The 21,789-nt window shown below is 44.6% G+C and overlaps 1 protein-coding gene across 11 annotated transcripts in view; it reads left to right on the forward strand.

Moving 5' to 3' along the window:
* MYO3B (myosin IIIB) overlaps nt 1-21,789 on the forward strand; it is a 523,821-nt gene that overhangs the window by 316,752 nt on the left and 185,280 nt on the right. For all 11 annotated transcript variants that reach the window (XM_056536145.1, XM_056536147.1, XM_056536146.1 and 8 more), the window contains 4 exons: nt 8,535-8,737; nt 18,864-18,962; nt 19,079-19,193; nt 21,283-21,409. In XM_056536145.1, the coding sequence (XP_056392120.1) occupies nt 8,535-8,737; nt 18,864-18,962; nt 19,079-19,193; nt 21,283-21,409 (544 nt within the window). The remainder of the gene's footprint in view (nt 1-8,534; nt 8,738-18,863; nt 18,963-19,078; nt 19,194-21,282; nt 21,410-21,789) is intronic.

A 21,789-nucleotide genomic window follows, 5' to 3' on the forward strand; every position in this document is an offset into this window, starting at 1 on the left:
CTGATGTCCTCCTCAGTTTCCTCAACAGTGTCTGGTTCAGGAGCCTGAACGCTCTCAACACCACCTACCACGCCACTCTCCTCATCACTACTTGCCCGCCTAGTGGAGGAAGCAGTGGATGTCTCCTCCACTTCTTGGCTGGTCAGTAGCTGCTGACTTTCCTCTAGTAGATTGTCCTCACTAAATAGTGGGGCTGAACCCACAGCATAAGCTACTACTCCCGGGGGACTGCTCCCGGGCCATGCCAACTGAGAGTTGTGTCTGAGGAACCCACCGACTGTTGACTGGGGGTGTCAGATGTCACTTGGGATGAAGTGGATGACTGTGTTAACCAATTGATGACGGCAGATGGGTTGCTGGTCGAGACACGACCGCTAGCTGATACCGGGAGCTCAGGCCTCTCGCTGCAACTCCTGCTGCCACTCACTCCTGTCTGCTGCGACCTCTGCCTGATGAATTTAGGCATCTGCCACTCCTCTGTTTATGTTCTGGCACTTCTCTGCCTGACATACGTAGTGCGTATATGAGGGTAGTACAATACGCTCCACTACACTTAAAACAGTATTTGTCTACAACACCAGCAGGTGTGTACTTTTGGCTGGCCTTTCACAGTATCTAAGCCCTTAAGATTTTAACAGGAACAAAATGGTACACCACTTAGATGTACGCACAGGTTACACTTAATAAAGGACAATATGCTTTTAGTGCTCTGCTCACCCTAACTGGCTGGCTACTATTAGTTTTTCAGTTGCTGTACACACCAGTGCTGCAGCACACAGTCGCTGTGTACCCAAAATTGCACTCTCAGTTTCACTCCCTTCGCTATCACTGCTTCTAGGCTGGATTTGGGCTTGAGGTGAATCGCTGCTGTAAAAAAGCTTTTCTTTGCAACACACTGCTCTCTGTCCCTCTCTGCAATAGAACGCTGATATGACTGGGAGGTGAATCGCTGCTGTAAAAATGCTTTTTTGAGGAACACACACTGCTGTCTGTCCCTCTCTCTCTGCAATAGAACGCTGATGTTCTATACCTTAACATGTATAGCTTGGAAGAAAGAAGAGACATAGGGGATATGATAGAGACTTTTAAATACATAAAGGGAATCAACACGGTAAAGGAGGAGAGCATATTTAAAAGAAGAAAAACTACCACAAGAGGACAGTTTTAAATTAGAGTGGCAAAGGTTTAAAAGTAATATCAGGAAGTATTACTTTACTGAGAGAGTAGTGGATGCATGGAATAGCCTTCCTGCAGAAGTGGTCGCTGCAAATACAGTGAAGGAGTTTAAACATGCATGGGATAAGCATAAGGCTATCCTTCAAATAAGATAGGGCTAGGGACTATTCATAGTATTCAGATTATTGGGCAGACTAGATGGGCCAAATGGTTCTTATCTACCGACACATTCTATGTTTCTATGTTAATGGGAGGTGAATCGCTGCTGTAAAAATGCTTTTCTGTGCAACACACACTGGTGTCTGTCTCTCTGTAATAGACTACTGATGTGACTGGCCGCAAGATGGCTGCCAATTATATATGGCTGTGACATCACAGGGGTGGCTGGCTGCTGATAGGCTGCATGCTGCATGTGATTCAGGATCATCCCGCCGACCTTTGTTCCCGCCTTCCCAGGATTCCTTGCCCCATGTCCTCACATGTGGATCCGTCATATTAGATGTCCGGCCCCCGAAGCCTGGACCGCATTAAATAGAGTTTAATAAAGCGATTCACGCGATCAAATCGTGGCAATATTCGCATTCGTTACTAATCAAATTTTTTCTGAAATTTGTAACAAATTCAAATACGTCAGATTTGATTCGCTCATCCCTAATCACCATGTTGCGCTCCCTGAATTGTGCTACATCTCAGCTAATGTGATTAAATGAGATTGCGCTGCAAACCACAAATGGCTGTGACTACAACATGACAAACGTAATCATGTAAAACAAAAATAGAGAAATAGAAACATAGCCGCACATCCACAATTTGTATTTTGATCTACTTGCTTCTCAGCACAATTTCAAAAACTTACAGGTTGTTAGTATATATTTTGATCAAAAAGTACAAGCCCACTCGCCACTTCAAGGCCACCTAGTCAGAGTGGGTCCCTAACCTAAAACTGGTGTAGCGCCAAGCAGCGCCAGGTAGTGCCACTGCCTCCGCGACACCAAGCCCACAGGGGGGGGGGGGGAGGACCCAGTGTCCGTTTTACCTTAAAGTGCACTGTGTAAAAACTAAAATCCTCCAAAATTTGCAAAGAGGGTGTGATGCAGGGCAGATGGCATTACCCTAGGGGCAGATGGCATTAACCCCATTGTATTCATGACACCAGGGCGTCGTTTATCCTTAATATCACCCGAAGGTATACAGCTAGATACTGGGCTAGGTACGGGGACAATAATGACTCCTACGCCAAGTTACAGACAACGGTAGCTTTACTGAGTGACAGATGGAACAGTCTGTAAAGCTTAGCCTGGCCCATGGAGGTGACTTGTGGCTGCTTAACGGACTTGAGGTCTCCTGTGGACTCCAGACACACTCTTAGGACTTTACTTGGCTGCACCTCAGCAAAGACTCAGACCTGAGCTCAAAGAGAAAGAGAGAGAGATGAGACTCCTCCCAGGGCTTATATAGGGGAGACTCTGGTGAGGTCCCATAGGTCACCCTTAGGTCACATGGTCACTGACACCTCACTGGGTTACACTCACATGACAACAGGTTAACCACATGACAAATATTCTTAAAGGTACAACACTCTTATAAACAATACATAGCATAAAACCAATTGTACAAAGGGAACAGGTGAAGGGGACCCAGGGGACACTGCAGGGAGGCTGCCTGACAGGGCAGTGAGGGTACAGGGGTACAACTTTTGTACTTGGCAACCACAGATCTGTGGATGGAAAAATAAAAGTTATGGCAAAAATCAAAATTAGCTGTGTACTCAAGGGGTTACAATCTTAAATCACCTCCTCCCTCCTTTCCATACTTTCCCCTATTACCTACTCCTTCCTTTCCCCATTGCACAGAGCCTATACACAACACAGACTTGCAATGTATCTGCCAAGACCTGGGATGACGTCATCAGGAGTCCTAGCTTATAGGATTCATCGCAGGTCCTAGCAGGTACATAGTAAGTCTGTGTGTGATGTCTATGGGTTCAGTGCAGCCCTGACAGCTTTAGGTCTGTATTCCACTACTGTATTTTGCCGAGATTTTGCAGTAGTGTTAGTATAGACCTAAAGCCTTTCAGCCCTGATAAAGACACTGTACAATCTTGGACTATGGGAGATTACCACATTACTACACAGCATTTTAGAATAGAAAGAGTCTATATATGTATACCATAAGGCCCAACTATAGATCAGTAGGCAACATATATTATCAAACCTTGTGCAAAGGGATAGTGAAGCAGTTGCCCACAGCAACCAATCAGATTCCAGCTTTTAAAACAGCCTCTTAAAGTTGAAAGCTGATTGGCTGCTATGGACAACTGGGCAACTTTTCCTCTGGACAGGTTTTGATAAATCTCCCCCATTGTATTTGTAGTAGCTGCATTGTCGTATACACTGGAACAATTTGTTGAATCTGGCCAAGTGAGGCTAGTTTTAATTTTTCAATGGCAATTTGTAAATAAAAGCAGTAACCTGATTGGTCTCTAGGGGCAACTTTGTTTTTTGCACTTATTTTGATGAATCTTTGCTGGTGTTTATGGCATGAACATGTGTACTTGGTGGCGCACTTTTTCACAAACAGATTTATCAAGCATTTCTGTCTGGTTTTTCCTGATTTTGCAACCAAGCAGCTCAGAAACCTAAAAAAGGAATCATGTCCTTTGTATATAGGCTAGGTTCACACTACGGAATCTCCGGCCAGAGATTCATAGTGCGGCCAGCAATGAATGAATCAGTCAGCGCAAGTACCACTCGTTCATTGCCATCCCCATAGACGACAATGTGTTTCAGGTGGATTACACCTAAAGAATGAGCAAGATCATTGTTTCTGTGACGCCATATCAGCTATGGAACGTCCAACGCCGAAATTCTGTAGTGTGCACTGTGCAGCGGAATCCATACTGCCAGCAATGGGATTATGCTACACAGATATCTCCAAGTTGAAATTCCTTAATGTGAACCTAACCTTACTAAGGGGGTCATTTATTTATATGTGCAGCTTTTGTTTTTTGTTTTTTTGTTTTTTTTTTGCACTAGTGTGCACCAGGCTCAGCTGTTGGGCATTTATAAAGATGTCTGCTAATGTTTATAGAGCTAATGTGGAGTGCGCTTGTCAGTCAGCATGGTGAGGCTGCCTTCGCCTAGTCCTGGCTGAAGTGGCCCCTGGGAAACCATACCGCACCCACTGGATTCGCCAACGAAATAAGCCATACATGCAATGAACACTGTGGTCACAACTTAAAAAAGTTATAGGCCGATTAAAGGGGTACTCCCGTGGAAAACTTTTTTTTAAAATCAACTGTTGCCAGAAAGTTAAACAGATTTCTAAATTAATTCTATTAAAAAATCGTAATCCTTCTAGTACTTATTAGCTGCTGAATACTACAGAGGAAATTGTTTTCTTATTGGAACACAGAGCTCTCTGCTGACATCATGACCACAGTGCTCTCTGCTGACATCTCTGTCCATTTTAAGAACTGTCCAGAGTAGGAGAAAATCCCCATAGCAAACATATGCTGCTCTGGACAGTTCCTAAAATGGACAGAGATGTCAGCAGAGAGCACTGTGGTCATGATGTCAACAGAGAGCTCTGTGTTCCAATAAGAAAACAATTTCCTCTGTAGTATTCAGCAGCTAATAATTACTGGAAGGATTAAGTTTATTTTTAATAGAAGTAATTTACAAATCTGTTTAACTTTCTGGCACCATTTGATTTAAAAAAAAAAGTTTTCCACAGGAGTACCCCTTTAAGGCCTTGATAAATAACCCCTGTGGGCTGTGTTCACACGCTCACTGGGAGAACATGCTGGCGCTAGGACTGCTCGGAAGTGTACTGTCTTCATAGACGGCAATACATTTACAAGCTGAAATTCCACTGTGTGCATGGTGCAGCAGAATCCTATTCAAAGCAATGGGACTCTGCTGCAATGGAATTTTAGAGCTGTATTTTTCCGCCAGACTTCACTAGTGTAAACAAGGCCTAAGGGTTTTCCTACTGTTTCTGGTGCAAATTTCACTTTTCTGAACCAACTTTAAATTGTTCTGTTTTTTTTACATTAGTGATGCGCCACAGTTTGGTACAAAGTGGCACACAGAGATACATGTGAAAAACCAGCCAAATACACTAAACGGAACCAGAAGCTAATAAATCATGCAGGATTAGAAATGTGGCGTGATTTTGAAACCACAGACATTATGCAACTCCCGTACACGTAATCTAGGTATACATTACTAGATATATTAAAAGAGATTGTCTATTTGAGACAACCCTTGTCTACAGGGCAGTGTTACTCAACCAGGGTGCCTCCAGCTGTTGCAAAACTACAACTCCCAGCATGCCCATACAGCCGTAGGCTATAGGGCTTATTAGGGCAGGTGGAAATCATAGTTTTTTTTCCGTAGGAGTAGGAAAGGTGTGAGGAACTAATGCGTAGAGAAGATTGATGACTGGGAAGAGACTTATGGCAGTGTACAGTATCATTCCATGCACTTTACTAAGCAGAATTTGTCCACAAGGATGTACTGTATTAAAATACAATATGTCTGAGACAGACAGGTATTTTATCACGTTAAGATTAATGAAGGCTAAACGCTTCTTCTGACAAGACGCTTTCTCTGATCAGGCGGGAGGCAGCTAATAACTTTACATTAGCAGTATTCCATAAAAGCTGGATACTGAGAAGCAAGTAACTTATTACATTGCTATGAAGATTAAAGGCTCCTTCATACCACCATTCAGGTCCATCCAGGGGAGCTTTGTCACAGGGTTCTTTTAGCACCACAAAATGGAGCTGAATGGTCCTTTGCACAACAGACCCCAACGGGTCCCGACGGATTCTATTGACATGAATGGGGTGTGTCTGGTTTTCCGTTTGGTGTCCAATGATTTGGAGGAGTTCAGTGGGAAAAGAATACGAACCTGCAATACTTTTTTCTCGCTCTAGTCCCGTACTGAGCGAATAGACCTCTCCTGGACAGGTGATATCAACTTAAAGGGGTACTCCAGTGGAAAACATTTTTTTTTTTTACAAATTAACTGGTGCCAGAAAGTCAAACAGATTTGTAAATTACTTCTATTTAAAAATCTTAAACCTTCCAGTATTCATGAACTACTGTATGCTTCACAGGAAGTTATTTTCTTTTTGAATTTCTTTTCTGTCTGACAACAGTGCTCTCTGCTGACACCTCTGTCCATTTTAGGAACTGTCCAGAGCAGGAGAGGTTTGCAATGGGAATTTTTTCCTACTCTGGACAGTTCCTAAAATGAACAAAGGATTTAGGCAAGCTGGAAGAATGGTCAGAACTCTGGCAACTGAAATTTAATGTGGATAAGTGCAAGATAATGCACCTGGGGCGTAAAAACCCTCGGGCAGAATATAAAATATTTGACACAGTCCTGACCTCAGTATCTGAGGAAAGGGATTTAGGAGTAATTATTTTAGAAGATTTAAAGGTGGGAAGACAATGTAATAGAGCAGCAGGCAATGCTAGCAGAATGCCTGGATGTATAGGGAGAGGTATAAGCAGTAGAAAAAGGGAAGTGCTCATGCCGCTGTACAGAACACTGGTGAGACCTCACTTGGAGTATTGTGCGCAGTACTGGAGGCCGTATCTCCAGAAGGATATAGATACTCTAGAGAGAGTTCAGAGAAGATACTGAACTAGTACATGGATTGCAGGATAAAACTTACCAGGAAAGGTTAAAGGACCTTAATATGTATAGAAAAAAGAAGAGACAAAGGGGATATGATAGAGACTTTTAAATACATAAAGGGAACCAACACGGTAAAGGAGGAGAGGAGATTTAAATGAAGAAAAACTACCACAAGAGGACACAGTTTTAAATTATAGGTTTCTGCAGTAATATCAGGAAGTATTACTTTACTGAGAGAGTAGTGGATGCATGGAATAGCCTTCCTGCAGAGATGGTCACTGCAAATACAGTGAAGGAGTTTAATCATGCATGGGATAAACATAAGGCTATCCTTCATATAAGATAGGGCCAGGGACTATTCATAGTATTCAGATTATTGGGCAGACTAGATGGGCCAAAAGGTTCTTATCTGCCGACACATTCTATGTTTGTATGTTAAGGTGTCAGTAGAGAGTACTGTGGTCAGAGAGAAAAGAAATTCAAAAAGAAAAGAATTCCTCTGGAGCATGCAGCTGTTAAGTACTGGAAGGATTAAGATTTTTAAAAAGAAGTCATTTACAAATCTGTATAACTTTCTGGCACCAGTTGATTTAAAATAAATTATTTTCCACCGTAGTACACCTTTAAAAAATATTTACTACCAGAGTACCATATGCACACAGTACTTAAAGGAGTACTGCAGTAAAGGACAATTTACTCCTGATCAAATGGATAGGGGATAAGTGTTTGATTGTGGGGGGTCCCAACATCTCCTGCATGGTGCTCCAGCTCTCCTCGCGCACAGAGCCGGGGTCGGCACGCGCCCTCCATTCATCTCTATAGGGGAGCTGGAGATACTCGAGCACTGTACTTGTGAATCTCCGGCCTCATAGGGATGAATGGAGGGCGCGCACAGACCCCTGCTCCAAGGAGAGCCGGAGAGCCAGGCAGAAGATTGCGAGGGTCCCAGTGGTTGAATCCCTCATGATCAGACACTTATCCCCTATCCAAAGGATTAGAATTGTCCTACACTGCAGTACTCCTTTAAGATGAGTTATAGGAAATTTGTCAGCAATGTTAAGGCCTTAAATGAAGTTTTCTATGTTGTATTTGTGCTTAAAAAAGCTCAAGAGCACATTTTCCCCCATCTCAAACACAGACTTTGGACCGAAGTCCGAACACAGGAAGTGCAGCCTAGAGTGCTGAGGGGGGAGTGTCCAGCCTCATCCAATCATAGCTCCTCTCACACTTAACTGCCATATGCTGTTGGTTGGACACCCCCCGCCCCCCTCAGCACTCCAGGCTGCACTTCCTGTGTTTGGGCTTTGGTCCAAAGTCTGTGTATAAGATGGGGGAAAATGTGCTCTTGAGCTTTTTTAAGCACAAACAAAACATAGAAAACTTCATTTTTTTTAACCAAAGTATATTAGAAATATTTTTTATTTACCATAAGGTGTGCAATAGCAAAAATTAGTTTTAATGAGAGTGCCCATTTAAAACTGCTGACAGTGGTGCAGGTACATTGCTGTAGAGCGCTCCTACTAGGATAAGCTGAGATAAGCCTATATTCTTACTGGGAAAAGGTGCCTTGGGATGCCTCTGTGTTTTGCGGGCAAAAACCTACTAGAGTTCCTGTTGTTGTGGAGCTACAAGTCTCAGCAGTTGTAAACCTTGCCCATGTGAGATTCTTTCAAAGTCAAACCAATGTCACACCATTTTCTTTCCAGGCGAATAATAGGGCACTGCGAGAAAAGATTTTACAAGTTAACCCTTTGGTTGAAGCCTTTGGAAACGCCTGCACTGTTATCAATGACAACTCCAGTCGCTTTGGGAAATATCTAGAAATGATGTTCACACCCACAGGGGCAGTCATGGGTGCAAAAATCTCTGAATATCTGTTGGAAAAATCCCGGGTCATTAAACAAGCCATGTGAGTAAAATAGTATCATAACATATGTTATTTATTGGCAAATAATACATACTGTACGCATTTTGTCTCTGATTCAACTTCTGTATTCTCCTACATTGATATAATGGCTGTCACGATTCGGCTGGCTGGAGGTGGATCCTCTGTGCCAGAGAGGGATTGGCGTGGACCGTGCTGGTGGACCGGTTCTAAGTTGCTACTGGTATTCACCAGAGCCCGCCGCAAAGCGGGATGGTCTTGCAGCGGCGGTAGCAACCAGGTCCTATCCACCAGCAACGGCTCAACCTCTCTGACTGCTGAAGATAGGCGCGGTACAAGGGAGTAGACAAGAGCAAGGTCGGACGTAGCAGAAGGTCAGGGCAGGCAGCAAGGATCGTAGTCAGGGGCAACGGCAGGAGGTCTGGAACACAGGCTAGGAACACACAAGGGAACGCTTTCACTGGCACAATGGCAACAAGATCCGGCGAGGGAGTGCAGGGGGAGTGAGGAATAAGTAGGGAGTGCACAGGTGAGAATACTGATTAGGCCTGCTGCGCCAATCAGTGGCGCAGCGGCCCTTTAAATGGCAGAGACCCGGCGCGCGCGCGCCCTAAGGAGGGGGGCCGGGCGCGCCGGGACAACACAGACGGGGAACGGGTCAGGTACGGGAGCCGAGATGCGCATCGCGAGCGGGCGCGTCCCGCATCGCGAATCGCATCCCGGCTGGGAGTAATATCGCAGCGCACCCGGTCAGCAGGTCTGACCGGGGCGCTGCGAATGAGAGAACGCTGCGAGCGCTCCGGGGAGGAGCGGGGACCCGGAGCGCTCGGCGTAACAGTACCCCCCCCCCCCTTGGGTCTCCCCCTCTTTTTGGAGCCTGAGAACCTGAGGATAAGACTTTTGTCCAGGATGTTGTCCTCAGGTTCCCAGGATCTCTCCTCAGGGCCGCAATTCTCCCAGTCAACCAAGAAGAATCTTTTACCTCTGACCGACTTGGATGCTAGAATCTCCTTCACAGAAAAGACGTCGGAAGATCCGGAAACTGGAGTGGGAGAAACAACTTTAGGAGAGAAGCGGTTAAGGATGAGTGGTTTAAGGAGAGAGACATGGAAGGCATTGGGAATACGGAGAGAAGGAGGAAGAAGGAGTTTGTAAGAGACAGGGTTGATCTGGCACTTGATTTTGAAAGGACCAAGATAGCGTGGTCCCAGTTTATAACTGGGGACACGAAAGCGGACATATTTAGCGGAGAGCCATACCTTGTCTCCGGGAGCAAAAATGGGGGGAGTTCTTCTTTTTATATCAGCAAATCTTTTCATCCGGGATGAAGCCTGTAAAAGAGAATTTTGGGTCTCTTTCCATATGGTGGAAAGATCACGAGTCACTTCATCCACAGCGGGCAGACCAGAGGGCAAGGGAGTAGGGAGGGGAGGAAGAGGGTGACGGCCGTACACCACGAAAAATGGGGATTTAGCAGAAGATTCGGAGACTCTGAAGTTGTATGAGAATTCGGCCCATGGTAGAAGATCTGCCCAGTCATCCTGGCGGGAGGAAACAAAATGCCGTAAATAGTCACCCAGGACCTGATTAACTCTTTCTACTTGCCCATTGGATTGGGGATGATAAGAAGAAGAGAAGTTTAATTTGATCTTGAGCTGTTTACAGAGGGCCTTCCAGAATTTAGACACGAATTGGACGCCTCTATCCGAGACGATATGCGTGGGCAAACCGTGAAGGCGAAAAATGTGTACAAAAAATTGCTTTGCCAACTGAGGCGCTGAAGGAAGACCAGGAAGAGGAATAAAATGTGCCATCTTGGAAAATCGATCAACGACCACCCAAACAACTGTGTTGCCACGGGATGAGGGCAAGTCCGTAATAAAGTCCATACCAATCTGAGACCAAGGCTGTTCAGGAACAGGCAGAGGATGAAGGAGACCAGCAGGCTTCTGGCGAGGAGTCTTATCCCGGGCACAGACAGTACAGGCCCGCACGAAATCAACAACATCAGTCTCCAGAGTCGGCCACCAATAAAATCGAGAGATGAGTTGCAAGGATTTTTTGATGCCCGCATGGCCTGCGAGGTGGGAGGAGTGTCCCCATTTGAGAATCCCGAGACGCTGGCGTGGAGAAACGAAGGTCTTCCCTGGAGGAGTTTGCCTGATGGAAGCTGGAGAAGTGGAGATCAGACAGTCCGGAGGAATGATGTGTTGCGGAGAGACCTCTACTTCAGAGGCATCAGAAGAACGAGAGAGGGCATCGGCCCTAATGTTCTTGTCAGCAGGGCGAAAATGGATTTCAAAGTTAAAACGGGCAAAGAACAACGACCACCTAGCCTGGCGAGGGTTCAGTCGTTGGGCAGACTGGAGATAGGAGAGATTCTTGTGATCAGTGTATATGATAACTGGAAATTTTGATCCCTCCAGCAGGTGCCTCCATTCCTCAAGCGCCAATTTAATGGCCAGTAGTTCTCGATCACCAATGGAGTAGTTTCTCTCCGCCGGAGAGAAGGTCCTAGAAAAAAACCCACAAATAACAGCATGCCCGGAAGAATTTTTTTGTAGAAGGACAGCTCCAGCTCCCACTGAGGAGGCATCTACCTCCAATAGGAAGGGTTTAGATGGGACAGGTCTGGAGAGCACGGGAGCAGAAGAAAAGGCAGACTTGAGATGTTTAAATGCGTCTTCCGCTTGTGGAGACCAGGACTTGGGATTGGCATTTTTCTTGGTTAAAGCCACGATAGGAGCCACAATAGTGGAAAAGTGTGGAATAAATTGTCTGTAATAATTGGCAAACCCCAAAAAACGTTGGATAGCACGGAGTCCTGAGGGGCGTGGCCAATCTAAGACGGCAGAGAGTTTATCTGGGTCCATTTGTAGTCCCTGGCCAGAGACCAAGTATCCTAGGAAAGGAAGAGATTGACATTCAAAGAGACATTTCTCCATTTTGGCATAAAGTTGATTATCCCGAAGTCTCTGAAGAACCATGCGGACATTCTGGCGGTGTTCTTCTAAGTTGGCAGAAAAAATCAGAATATCGTCCAGATAAACCACAACACAGGTATATAGGAGATCACGAAAAATTTAATTAACAAAGTCTTGGAAGACGGCAGGGGCGTTGCACAGGCCAAAGGGCATGACCAGATACTCAAAGTGTCCATCTCTAGTGTTAAATGCAGTCTTCCATTCGTCCCCCTCCCTGATGCGGATGAGATTATAAGCACCTCTTAAGTCCAGTTTGGTAAAGATGTGGGCGCCTTGTAGGCGATCAAAGAGTTCCGAGATAAGAGGTAAGGGGTAGCGGTTTTTTACCATGATTTTATTAAGTCCGCGGCAGTCAATGAAAGGGCGTAGGGAGCCATCTTTTTTGGACACAAAAAAAAATCCAGCTCCGGCAGGAGAGGAGGATCTGCGGATAAACCCCTTTTTTAAATTTTCCTGGATGTACTCTGACATGGCAAGAGTCTCTGGAGCAGACAGAGGATAGATTCTGCCCCGGGGTGGAGTAGTACCCGGGAGGAGGTCAATAGGACAGTCATAAGGCCTGTGAGGGGGTAAAGTCTCCGCTTGCTTCTTGCAAAAGACGTCAGCATAGTCCATATAAGCCTTAGGAAGACCGGATAGAGGGGGAACCACAGGGTCACGGCAGGGAGTACTGGGAACCGGTTTAAGACAGTCCTTGAGACAAGAAGTACCCCAGTTCTTGATTTCTCCTGTGGACCAATCAAGGGTTGGGGAATGGCGTTGAAGCCACGGTAATCCAAGAAGAATTTCAGAAGTGCAGTTGGAGAGGACCAAAAATTCAATTTCTTCGTGATGAGGTCCGATGCACATTAGGAGAGGTTCTGTGCGGTAACGCACGGTACAGTCCAATCTTTCATTGTTAACAGAATTGATGTAGAGGGGTCTGGCGAGACTGGTCACTGGGATGTTGAACCTGTTGATGAGAGAGGCCAAAATAAAATTTCCTGCAGATCCGGAATCCAGGAAGGCCATAGCAGAGAAGGAGAGGGTAGAGGAAGATATCCGCACAGGCACAGTAAGGCGTGGAGAAGCAGAGTTGACGTCAAAAACTGTCTCGCCTTTGTGCGGAGTCAGCGTACGTCTTTCCAGGCGGGGAGGACGGATAGGACAATCCTTCAAGAAGTGTTTGGTACTGGCACAGTACAGGCACAGATTCTCCATGCGGCGTCGTGTCCTCTCTTGAGGTGTCAAGCGAGACCGGTCAACTTGCATAGCCTCCACGGCGGGAGGCACAGGAACGGATTGCAGAGGACCAGAGGAGAGAGGAGCCGGGGAGAGAAACCGCCTCGTGCGAACAAAGTCCATATCCTGGCGGAGCTCCTGACGCCTTTCGGAAAAACGCATGTCAATGCGGGTGGCCAGATGAATAAGTTCATGCAGGTTAGCAGGAATTTCTCGTGCGGCCAGCACATCTTTAATGTTGCTGGATAGGCCTTTTTTAAAGGTCACGCAGAGGGCCTCATTATTCCAGGATAATTCGGAGGCAAGAGTACGGAATTGGATGGCGTACTCGCCAACAGAAGAATTACCCTGGACCAGGTTCAACAGGGCAGTCTCAGCAGAAGAGGCTCGGGCAGGTTCCTCAAAGACACTTCGAATCTCCGTGAAGAAGGAGTGTACAGAGGCAGTGACAGGGTCATTGCGGTCCCAGAGCGGTGTGGCCCATGACAGAGCTTTCCCAGACAGAAGGCTGACTACGAAAGCCACCTTAGACCTTTCAGTAGGAAACTGGTCCGACATCATCTCCAAGTGCAGGGAACATTGCGAAAGAAAGCCACGGCAAAACTTAGAGTCCCCATCAAATTTATCCGGCAAGGATAATCGTAGGCCGGAAGCGGCCACTCGCTGCGGAGGAGGTGCAGGAGCTGGTGGAGGAGATTGTTGCTGGAGTTGTGGTAATAGCTGCTGTAGCATCACGGTCAGTTGAGACAGCTGGTGGCCTTGTTGCGCTATCTGTTGCGACTGCTGGGCGACCACCGTGGTGAGGTCAGCGACAACTGGCAGTGGGACTTCAGCGGGATCCATGGCCGGATCTACTGTCACGATTCGGCTGGCTAGAGGTGGATCCTCTGTGCCAGAGAGGGATTGGCGTGGACCGTGCTAGTGGACCGGTTCTAAGTTGCTACTGGTATTCACCAGAGCCCGCCGCAAAGCGGGATGGTCTTGCAGCGGTGGTAGCAACCAGGTCGTATCCACCAGCAACGGCTCAACCTCTCTGACTGCTGAAGATAGGCGCGGTACAAGGGAGTAGACAAGAGCAAGGTCGGACGTAGCAGAAGGTCAGGGCAGGCAGCAAGGATCGTAGTCAGGGGCAACGGCAGGAGGTCTGGAACACAGGCTAGGAACACACAAGGGAACGCTTTCACTGGCACAATGGCAACAAGATCCGGCGAGGGAGTGCAGGGGGAGTGAGGAATAAGTAGGGAGTGCACAGGTGAGAATACTGATTAGGCCTGCTGCGCCAATCAGTGGCGCAGCGGCCCTTTAAATGGCAGAGACCCGGCGCGCGCGCGCCCTAAGGAGGGGGGCCGCGCGCGCCTGGACAACACAGACGGGGAACGGGTCAGGTACGGGAGCCGAGATGCGCATCGCGAGCGGGCGCGTCCCGCATCGCGAATCGCATCCCGGCTGGGAGTAATATCGCAGCGCACCCGGTCAGCAGGTCTGACCGGGGCGCTGCGAATGAGAGAACGCTGCGAGCGCTCCGGGGAGGAGCGGGGACCCGGAGCGCTCGGCGTAACAATGGCCCTCATTTACTATTCTAAACCCGACTTCTTTTGTTGGGTTTTTTTTTGGGCGCATCTTTGTCTGCGCCATGTCGCAGACATCGTGCGCCAGTCTGCGACACGATGCGACATTTTTTCCCGACGGACCCGATGTGGATTCTCCCAAACCCGAAAAAGGGGCGTAACCCAACATTTCTGAACTTTCCCACGTATTTATAAAGGTTTCCAACCCGAATTTGTTGAATTGTTGTGGATTTTTTCCCGACAACTCAGAGGAGTTGGAAACCAAAACCAACAAAACCCACGTGTGACAAACAGGATGCGACATAATAATAAATACCAGGGGAAAAAAGCAGTCGGGTAAGAAAGCAAGATAGACTTACAACCCGGTTTTCTAAGTAAATGAGGGCCAATGTGTACTCTTTCTTTTATAATACAGTGAAACTTGTATGCACCCGTCCAAAATTTGTACACAAAAGTGGCCTTTAATAGTAGCGCTCCTCTCAAAGAAAAAAGTATACAGATGTCTAGTGTCAAATGGGGTCAGCAAGCAAGTACAGCACATAAATAAATTCAAGAGACTTTTTTCCTTTATGCATCATATTACTTAAAGAGGTACTCCACTGCCCCAGCTTTCAGAACATATTGTTCTGAAGGCTGGGTGCGGGCCGTGGGGGTCATGATGTCACGCCATGCCCCCTCCATACAAATCTATGGGACGGGGTGTGGCATCCGCCACGCTCCCTCCCATAGACTTGCAATGAGGGGGCATGGTGTGAAATCACGAGGGTAGTGGCCGTGACATCACAACCCCTGCAGCCTGCACCCAGCGTTCGGAACAAAATGTTCCGAATGCTGAGGCATGGTACACCCTCCTATTCCTTGCCCCTAGAATCTTTTGCTGTGGGATTCATAGTCCTCCACAAGGCAGCAGTACCTATCTCATTCCTGGTATTCAGATTGTCATTCCTAGTCAATAGCATAGCTCCCTATCTCATTCCTATTCCAAAGAATAGCATGGCTCTCCATCTCATTTCTGGTTCCATGCATGAATACTCTTTTTATTCTTTGTTCCTAGCATTGCTCCCCATCCCATTCCTTGTCCCATTCAATGCTTTTCATATAATTTCTGGTCCCTATGATGGCTCCTCAATGTTTGGGTATTCAACATGGATCCTTATTTTAGTCCTGGTCTTCAACATGGATCCTTATTTTAGTTCTAGTCTCCAACATGTCCAACTGGTTAGTGCTGGTCCTCAGCATGCCTCCCCATCTCACTCCTGGTCCTCATCATAGCTCCTTATTTCATCTCTGGTCCCCAACATGGCTTCCCATTTCTTTCCTTTTCCGTAACATGGCTCCCAATCTCATTCTTGATCCCCACAAGGACTCCTCTCCCCAGTCCAGCACGATGTAAGCTGCACCCTCCTCCTCGGTGATAACCTCCCTGTCCCTGCTTCCTATCCAATTATCCAGCATATCTTCCTTGATGTCTCTTACAAGTCTCCTTCTTGCTTCAGTATAGTCATCCAGATGGTCCAGAGAACAGATAATTCTAATGTGTTGTGATATCAAAGGGGTTTCCACTGAAAATTTTTGTTCAAAACCGTAGTCTTTGGTCACATAAGACTGCTTTGGTCTGCTTATAGTGGGGAAGCTTCCATAGACTAGCGGGCTAAATGGAGGGGAGGGGTCTTTTCCATAGGATGGTCTTCTTCACTGTAGTTGATTTGGTCACTATTGGTATATGTGTGTTTGTTAAATAGGGCTGCCCCGTCACGGCAACCTCGTTTTATTCAGCAGCTTTAGGGATGTTCTAATCTTTTGGGGCGGATAACCAGCCCCCAAAGATTAGAACATCCCTAAAGCTGCTGTTGTGTGCACATTCCCCTACAGAGTCAATGGTAATATTACATAGTTGTCATTAAATTCAGTATTGGACCGTACATACATAGAGAAGCCAGTATCAGACTAAACAAGCCATACTAGGGCAAGGTAGGCACACGCTGTGATACAATGGGCTCAAAGATTTTGAATTGGACAACTTTTGATGCTGATTGTGAAGCCAGTTAGCTACAGATGTAGCTGTTGCCGAACAAATATGGGTAGCACGCTACTTCGTTGCTGCGACACATTATTCTACTAGTGTAGCATGCCACAGAAAGCTTGTACAGGAGCAGGTTCTCCTGTCTATTGCCAGGCTTCCTTCTTCTGTAAATACAGTACTGTAGTGATAGGCGATGCACACAGCATTGTGTGTATCACCTCTCACTGTACATGGGCAGGGTGTGAGAGCACCCTGCAAGTGTATTGAACAGCAATGCACACAGTAGTGTCTGGTGCGCTACAGTGCCCTGATGTTACATGGCTATACCTGTGCATGATTTGTTGTGTGTTGATTCACATATGGCCTTTTTGACCATTATTGGAGACATTTGCTGTGTGTTCAAGGATAAGCACAAAGATTATAATGCAAGTTAAAGAGGAGGCATACATGTTCTGTATAAATGTAAGGTGGGCCCTGAGTACTGCATTTACATATCAGGAGCTTATAAACAATAAATTAATGAGTATATGACACCTTTGACTCCACCAAGTCTAAGAACCTTCAGTCTGACATTGGCAGACATTCTCCAATTTGGCTAGTAGAAAAGTATCGTGAGCAGCCCCCCTCCCCCATGTATGCTGGCCTTTCGACTCTTCCCTGACAGATGGTGTAGGGTATTCTTTTAAGTAGTTTATTTCTGGCCAAGCAAAGTTTGATCTGAAGAAATCCAGTTGCCGCTGATACAAAACTGCTATTTTTAGGATTCTTACAGCACTGTATGAAGTTGTGTAAATGATTTTTTTCTCGCACCAAAATAATAATGTTGTAATGGATAAACCTAATGAATCGCAACTAATGAAATAATGAGCCTGAAATAAAACAGGATCTGGGTTAATTTTGCATCATTTTAAAGTTTTACTGCAGCAACATAAAGAACAAGTTATTACACTGTTAGAAATGTTAATAAAGTAGATTAGCAGCGTTCAGTAGAATACATTGGGTGATCACAAAATATTCCATTTATGGAAAGCACAGGCCTGACAGTCGGAGCGAAGAGTGTATTTGGCACTGGACTCCTAGGACTTATTAGGTAAGAACAATATATATATAGAGAGAGAGTAGAAAAAACGGCAGCACACAAAAAGTGTCTTCAGTGCAAAAAAGTGATATTTATTCCATCCTTAGCAAGAAATACAAAAATGCAACATTTCGGTAGTCTCACACACCATCTTCAGGCATATATATATATATATATATATATATATATATGGAACCAGGATCAGGACAAAAATTAGAAAACTGTCAAGGCATCAGTACAAGTCTTTTGCAAAAGCCTGCTGTATAGAAGTTTGCTGGTAATAAAGCCAAGTTTTATTCTTACATGAGGACGCTGGAGTTCTTTCTTTCCGTGTGCAGATAATGCAGGATCTACTACTTATAGTAGGTAATAAAGACAGTTCACCTCTTCTGCCTCCCTACCCATTAACCCAGTGTTTCTCAACCAGGGTGCCTCCAGCTGTTAAAAAAAAATAAAACTCTAGCATGTCCAGACAGCCGAATACAGAAAGGGAAAACACAAACATATAATTAGAGTCAAACAAACCAAGTCAATAAAGGATAGAACATCACAGTACAGAAACAGTAAGCAATAGAGGAGTCAGAGAACAAGCCAAGGAACTATATTTAGATACATAGGATATAGATGAAACCAGTGTCAAGGACAAGGAAAATCCTTTATCTCAGGCATGTGTCTGGAAGCAGAGTTCAAATAGACCAGCATAGGAGGTCCAAGCATTGTCACGGAAATGGGCGACAGCGCAGCTGAACAGAAGGGGTTGGAGCTTCTGTCAGAACAAGACACAGACATACCTGTTACAATTAGGAACGAGGTTTTCTTGCATTCAGTATCTTGCTGTAAAGCAAAGCTTGGGAATTGCTCTTACAATTCATAGCGTCAACGCAAGATGATGGCCCTAAAATTGTGTGTAGAATTTTTTATAAAAAAAAAAATTATAATCAGAAGATCAAAACAAAAAAAGAATGGGGGATAATTATCAAAACTGGCGATTTAGTAAAGTGCAGCAGCCAATCAGAGTCAATCTCTCATTTCTAATGGACATAGCTCATTGGTTGCTTTTGGCATTTACTCCACTTCCTATTTCATTTTGATATATTTCCCCCAACATGTTTCAGAATCTTATTTTAATTAGTAAAAAAAAAAATAAGGTCTATAATGACCTTTTAATATTCTCAGTGCAAGCTACTTCATCAGTATGATAACTAATAGCTTCCATGTTTGGTCCTTTTCGCTTGTTCATTTTTCATTTACAGTTTATGTTTTCCATTCCCTTCAGGGGTGAGAAGAATTTTCATATATTTTATTACATATATGCTGGTCTTTATCATCATAAAAAGCTTTCAGAGTACAGTCTTCCGGAGAAAAAGCCTCCAAGGTAAAAAAAAAAAAAAAAAATACTATTCGCTGCATATTCTGGTCTTCTTATAGTTAATTTCTGTTTATTTGCTATTTTTATTGCTGATCCTTTTATTTTCCTTTTATTACTAATAGATACATTGACAGTGAAACAGGTTCAGTCATGCAAGATATTATCTCCAAGGAATCATACAGAAGACAATTTGCTGCAATCCAACATTGCTTTAGGATTATAGGATTTAGTAATGACGTGAGTAGAAACGTTGTTTAAAGAGGACAGTTTACACCCATTTCCCTAGTTCTTATATGAAATGATATAAAAATGTTAAAACAAATAGAACAAATAGAACATAAATGTTATTTTTATATTGGGATTTGTAAAACCATAGGAATACCTTTAGATGGTGTTGCTTAGATTATGAAAGCAATTTATTGTTCATCTACAAGTGCAGTGACCCAACAACTTAAAGGGTTTGTCTTATCTTCCCTGATTACCTCTCTGCTGCTGCCGTTCAAGCACTATGCCTGCGGCTGTCAAGCAGGGTCAGTGGGCTAAGATATGCTGAGTGAGCCTTATGTGTGCTTAGAAGCTCCTCTGGCCATTCTACCCAGTAACATAACCACTTCCTCTAAAGCAGAGCTGGTGGACGGGAACCATGACTACCAGCTGTTAATAAGAATGAAAGATAAGAGGATATATATGTTTGCTAAATGAAGCCAATTGCAAACTTGTTTATGCTGCTATGCACTACACATAGACATTATTAAGGAGATTGGAATATCCCTGTAAAGGATTTTTCCAATACTGGTATGCAGCACATTTCCATGGCCTATGTCTGGTATTCCAGCTCATCTTGATTCAAGTTAAAACGGCTGTGTCTGTATAACATAAAGGTTATGTTTTAGCTTTGTTTCCATTGTGTTCAGTGATGAAATGCAAGAGTTATTGGCCTATTTTATTTTTTCAAATTGGGCAACATGCCTTTCATGAGCATCCAGCTGGAATCTCGATAGGTAATTTGGACATATTATGAACAGGCTTACAGCAAAGAATATTATGTGAAAAGCCACTGGCCATGTTTTTGGTATATTTTTAATGTAATTTGTTTTGTGTATGTAAGAAAACATGTACTAACAAATTTGAATCTCTTTATTTGAGAGAATACTAGTGTGAAAAATGTACTGCTTAATATTGGACGCTACCTTAAAGAGAAACTGACAGCCGGTTTACCACACTAAACCCAATACACAGGCTTGTAGTCTGGATGAACCACATTGCAACATCATTTACCCGGATCTGCGGTCTGGTTCCAGAGATAGGCGTTGTATCAGCCTCCATTGCTAATGGCCGGCTTTGCAAAATAGAGGTGGGGCTCACCATATCCAGCATGCCAGGTCCTGCCTCCATTGCTTAAAGCCGTCTATTATATATTGGAGGCTGATAAATCAGGTATGTCCGGAACCAGACTCTGAATTCAGGTAAGTGATACCTTAATGTAATCCAGTATTACCACACACTGTAACTCCATGCATTGGGTTTAGTGCGGGTGAACCGGCTGTCAGTTTCTCTTAAGGGTAGGGTCAGACATGCTGTTTTTTGCTTTGTATTTGCTGCTGCATATTTCTCTACATATCAAAGTCAATAGATAGCAAAAAAACATTGACTTTAATGGGTGGGAAAATACACAGCAAAATTCTGGCACATGTGGCCCTACCCAAAAGGGTTTCTTGGCTTTGGTTAAAAAAAAAAAAAAAAAAAAAAAAATTATAATAATAATAATAATAATAAAAACAACCAAAATAGACAAAATTAGGAAACTGGAGGAAGAAAAAAAAAAAAAAAAAGTAAAAAAATAAATGTAAAAAAAGCTAAAATTTGTCCCGTTGCTGTCAAAGGCATTCTGCTGCACAGTACACACGACAGAATTTCCACAGCAGAGCTTTCTGCTACGAAAATTCATCTGCCGAAAGAATGAACATTATTTTGGCAGAATACATTGCCATCTCTGTAATGTGAACCTAGCCTCAGGAGTCTCCAGTGGAAGTGCTGCAATGATGTCCCTATACACTGAGCATGGGCCACTGCACCCAATCACTGGTCTCAGCAGTCACATGTACCTGAATTTTTATTTTTTTATATTGCCCCCATTTTCTGTCCATATCTGTTTTTTTTTAACTGAGACTAGAAAAAAACTCTTAAAGGATTCTTTTAAATGTTTTCTGCATTGAGAAACCGCTGATGAATTCCCTTTCACATGTAGTTTACCGTATTTATGGCTTTATCTTTTTACCCATTTCTAGAATTAATCTGATGTGTTACCTTCAACTTTTATTAACAGGAAGTCCATTCAGTGTATAGAGTTTTGGCCGGAATTCTGAACACCGGGAACATTGAGTTCACTGCCATATCCTCCAAACACCAAACTGACAAAAGTGAAGTCCCGAATGGAGAAGCCTTAGCAAATGGTAAAATAGTACAGCTCATATGATGTGAAAGATTTTTCAACAAAATACTGGTTGGTTATCTACACTGTCCAAATCCTTCTTTTATAGCAGCCCCTTCCCTCCTGAGAGGCACAGACCTTGTGGTGTCTGCACTGCACTGACAAGTCATGCTCTCTTTAGTGCTGAGAACTGGGAGGTGTGTGCAGCCTCAGTCAATCAGACACTGAATTTCTCTCTCTTGCTCAGAGCAGGAGGGTGGGGGCTGCTCTCAGATAGTGACCTGGCAGAGCAGAGAGGCAATGATTGCTGGTAGATTTAGGCAAGGGGAGGGAAGGATGGTAAGGAATATCAAGCAGCCAGAGAAGACAACATGGGCCACAGGAGCCATGCATATCAGGCAG

The sequence above is a fragment of the Hyla sarda genome, chromosome 8 (genome assembly GCF_029499605.1).
Source record: "Hyla sarda isolate aHylSar1 chromosome 8, aHylSar1.hap1, whole genome shotgun sequence".
NCBI classification, from domain to species: domain Eukaryota; kingdom Metazoa; phylum Chordata; class Amphibia; order Anura; family Hylidae; genus Hyla; species Hyla sarda.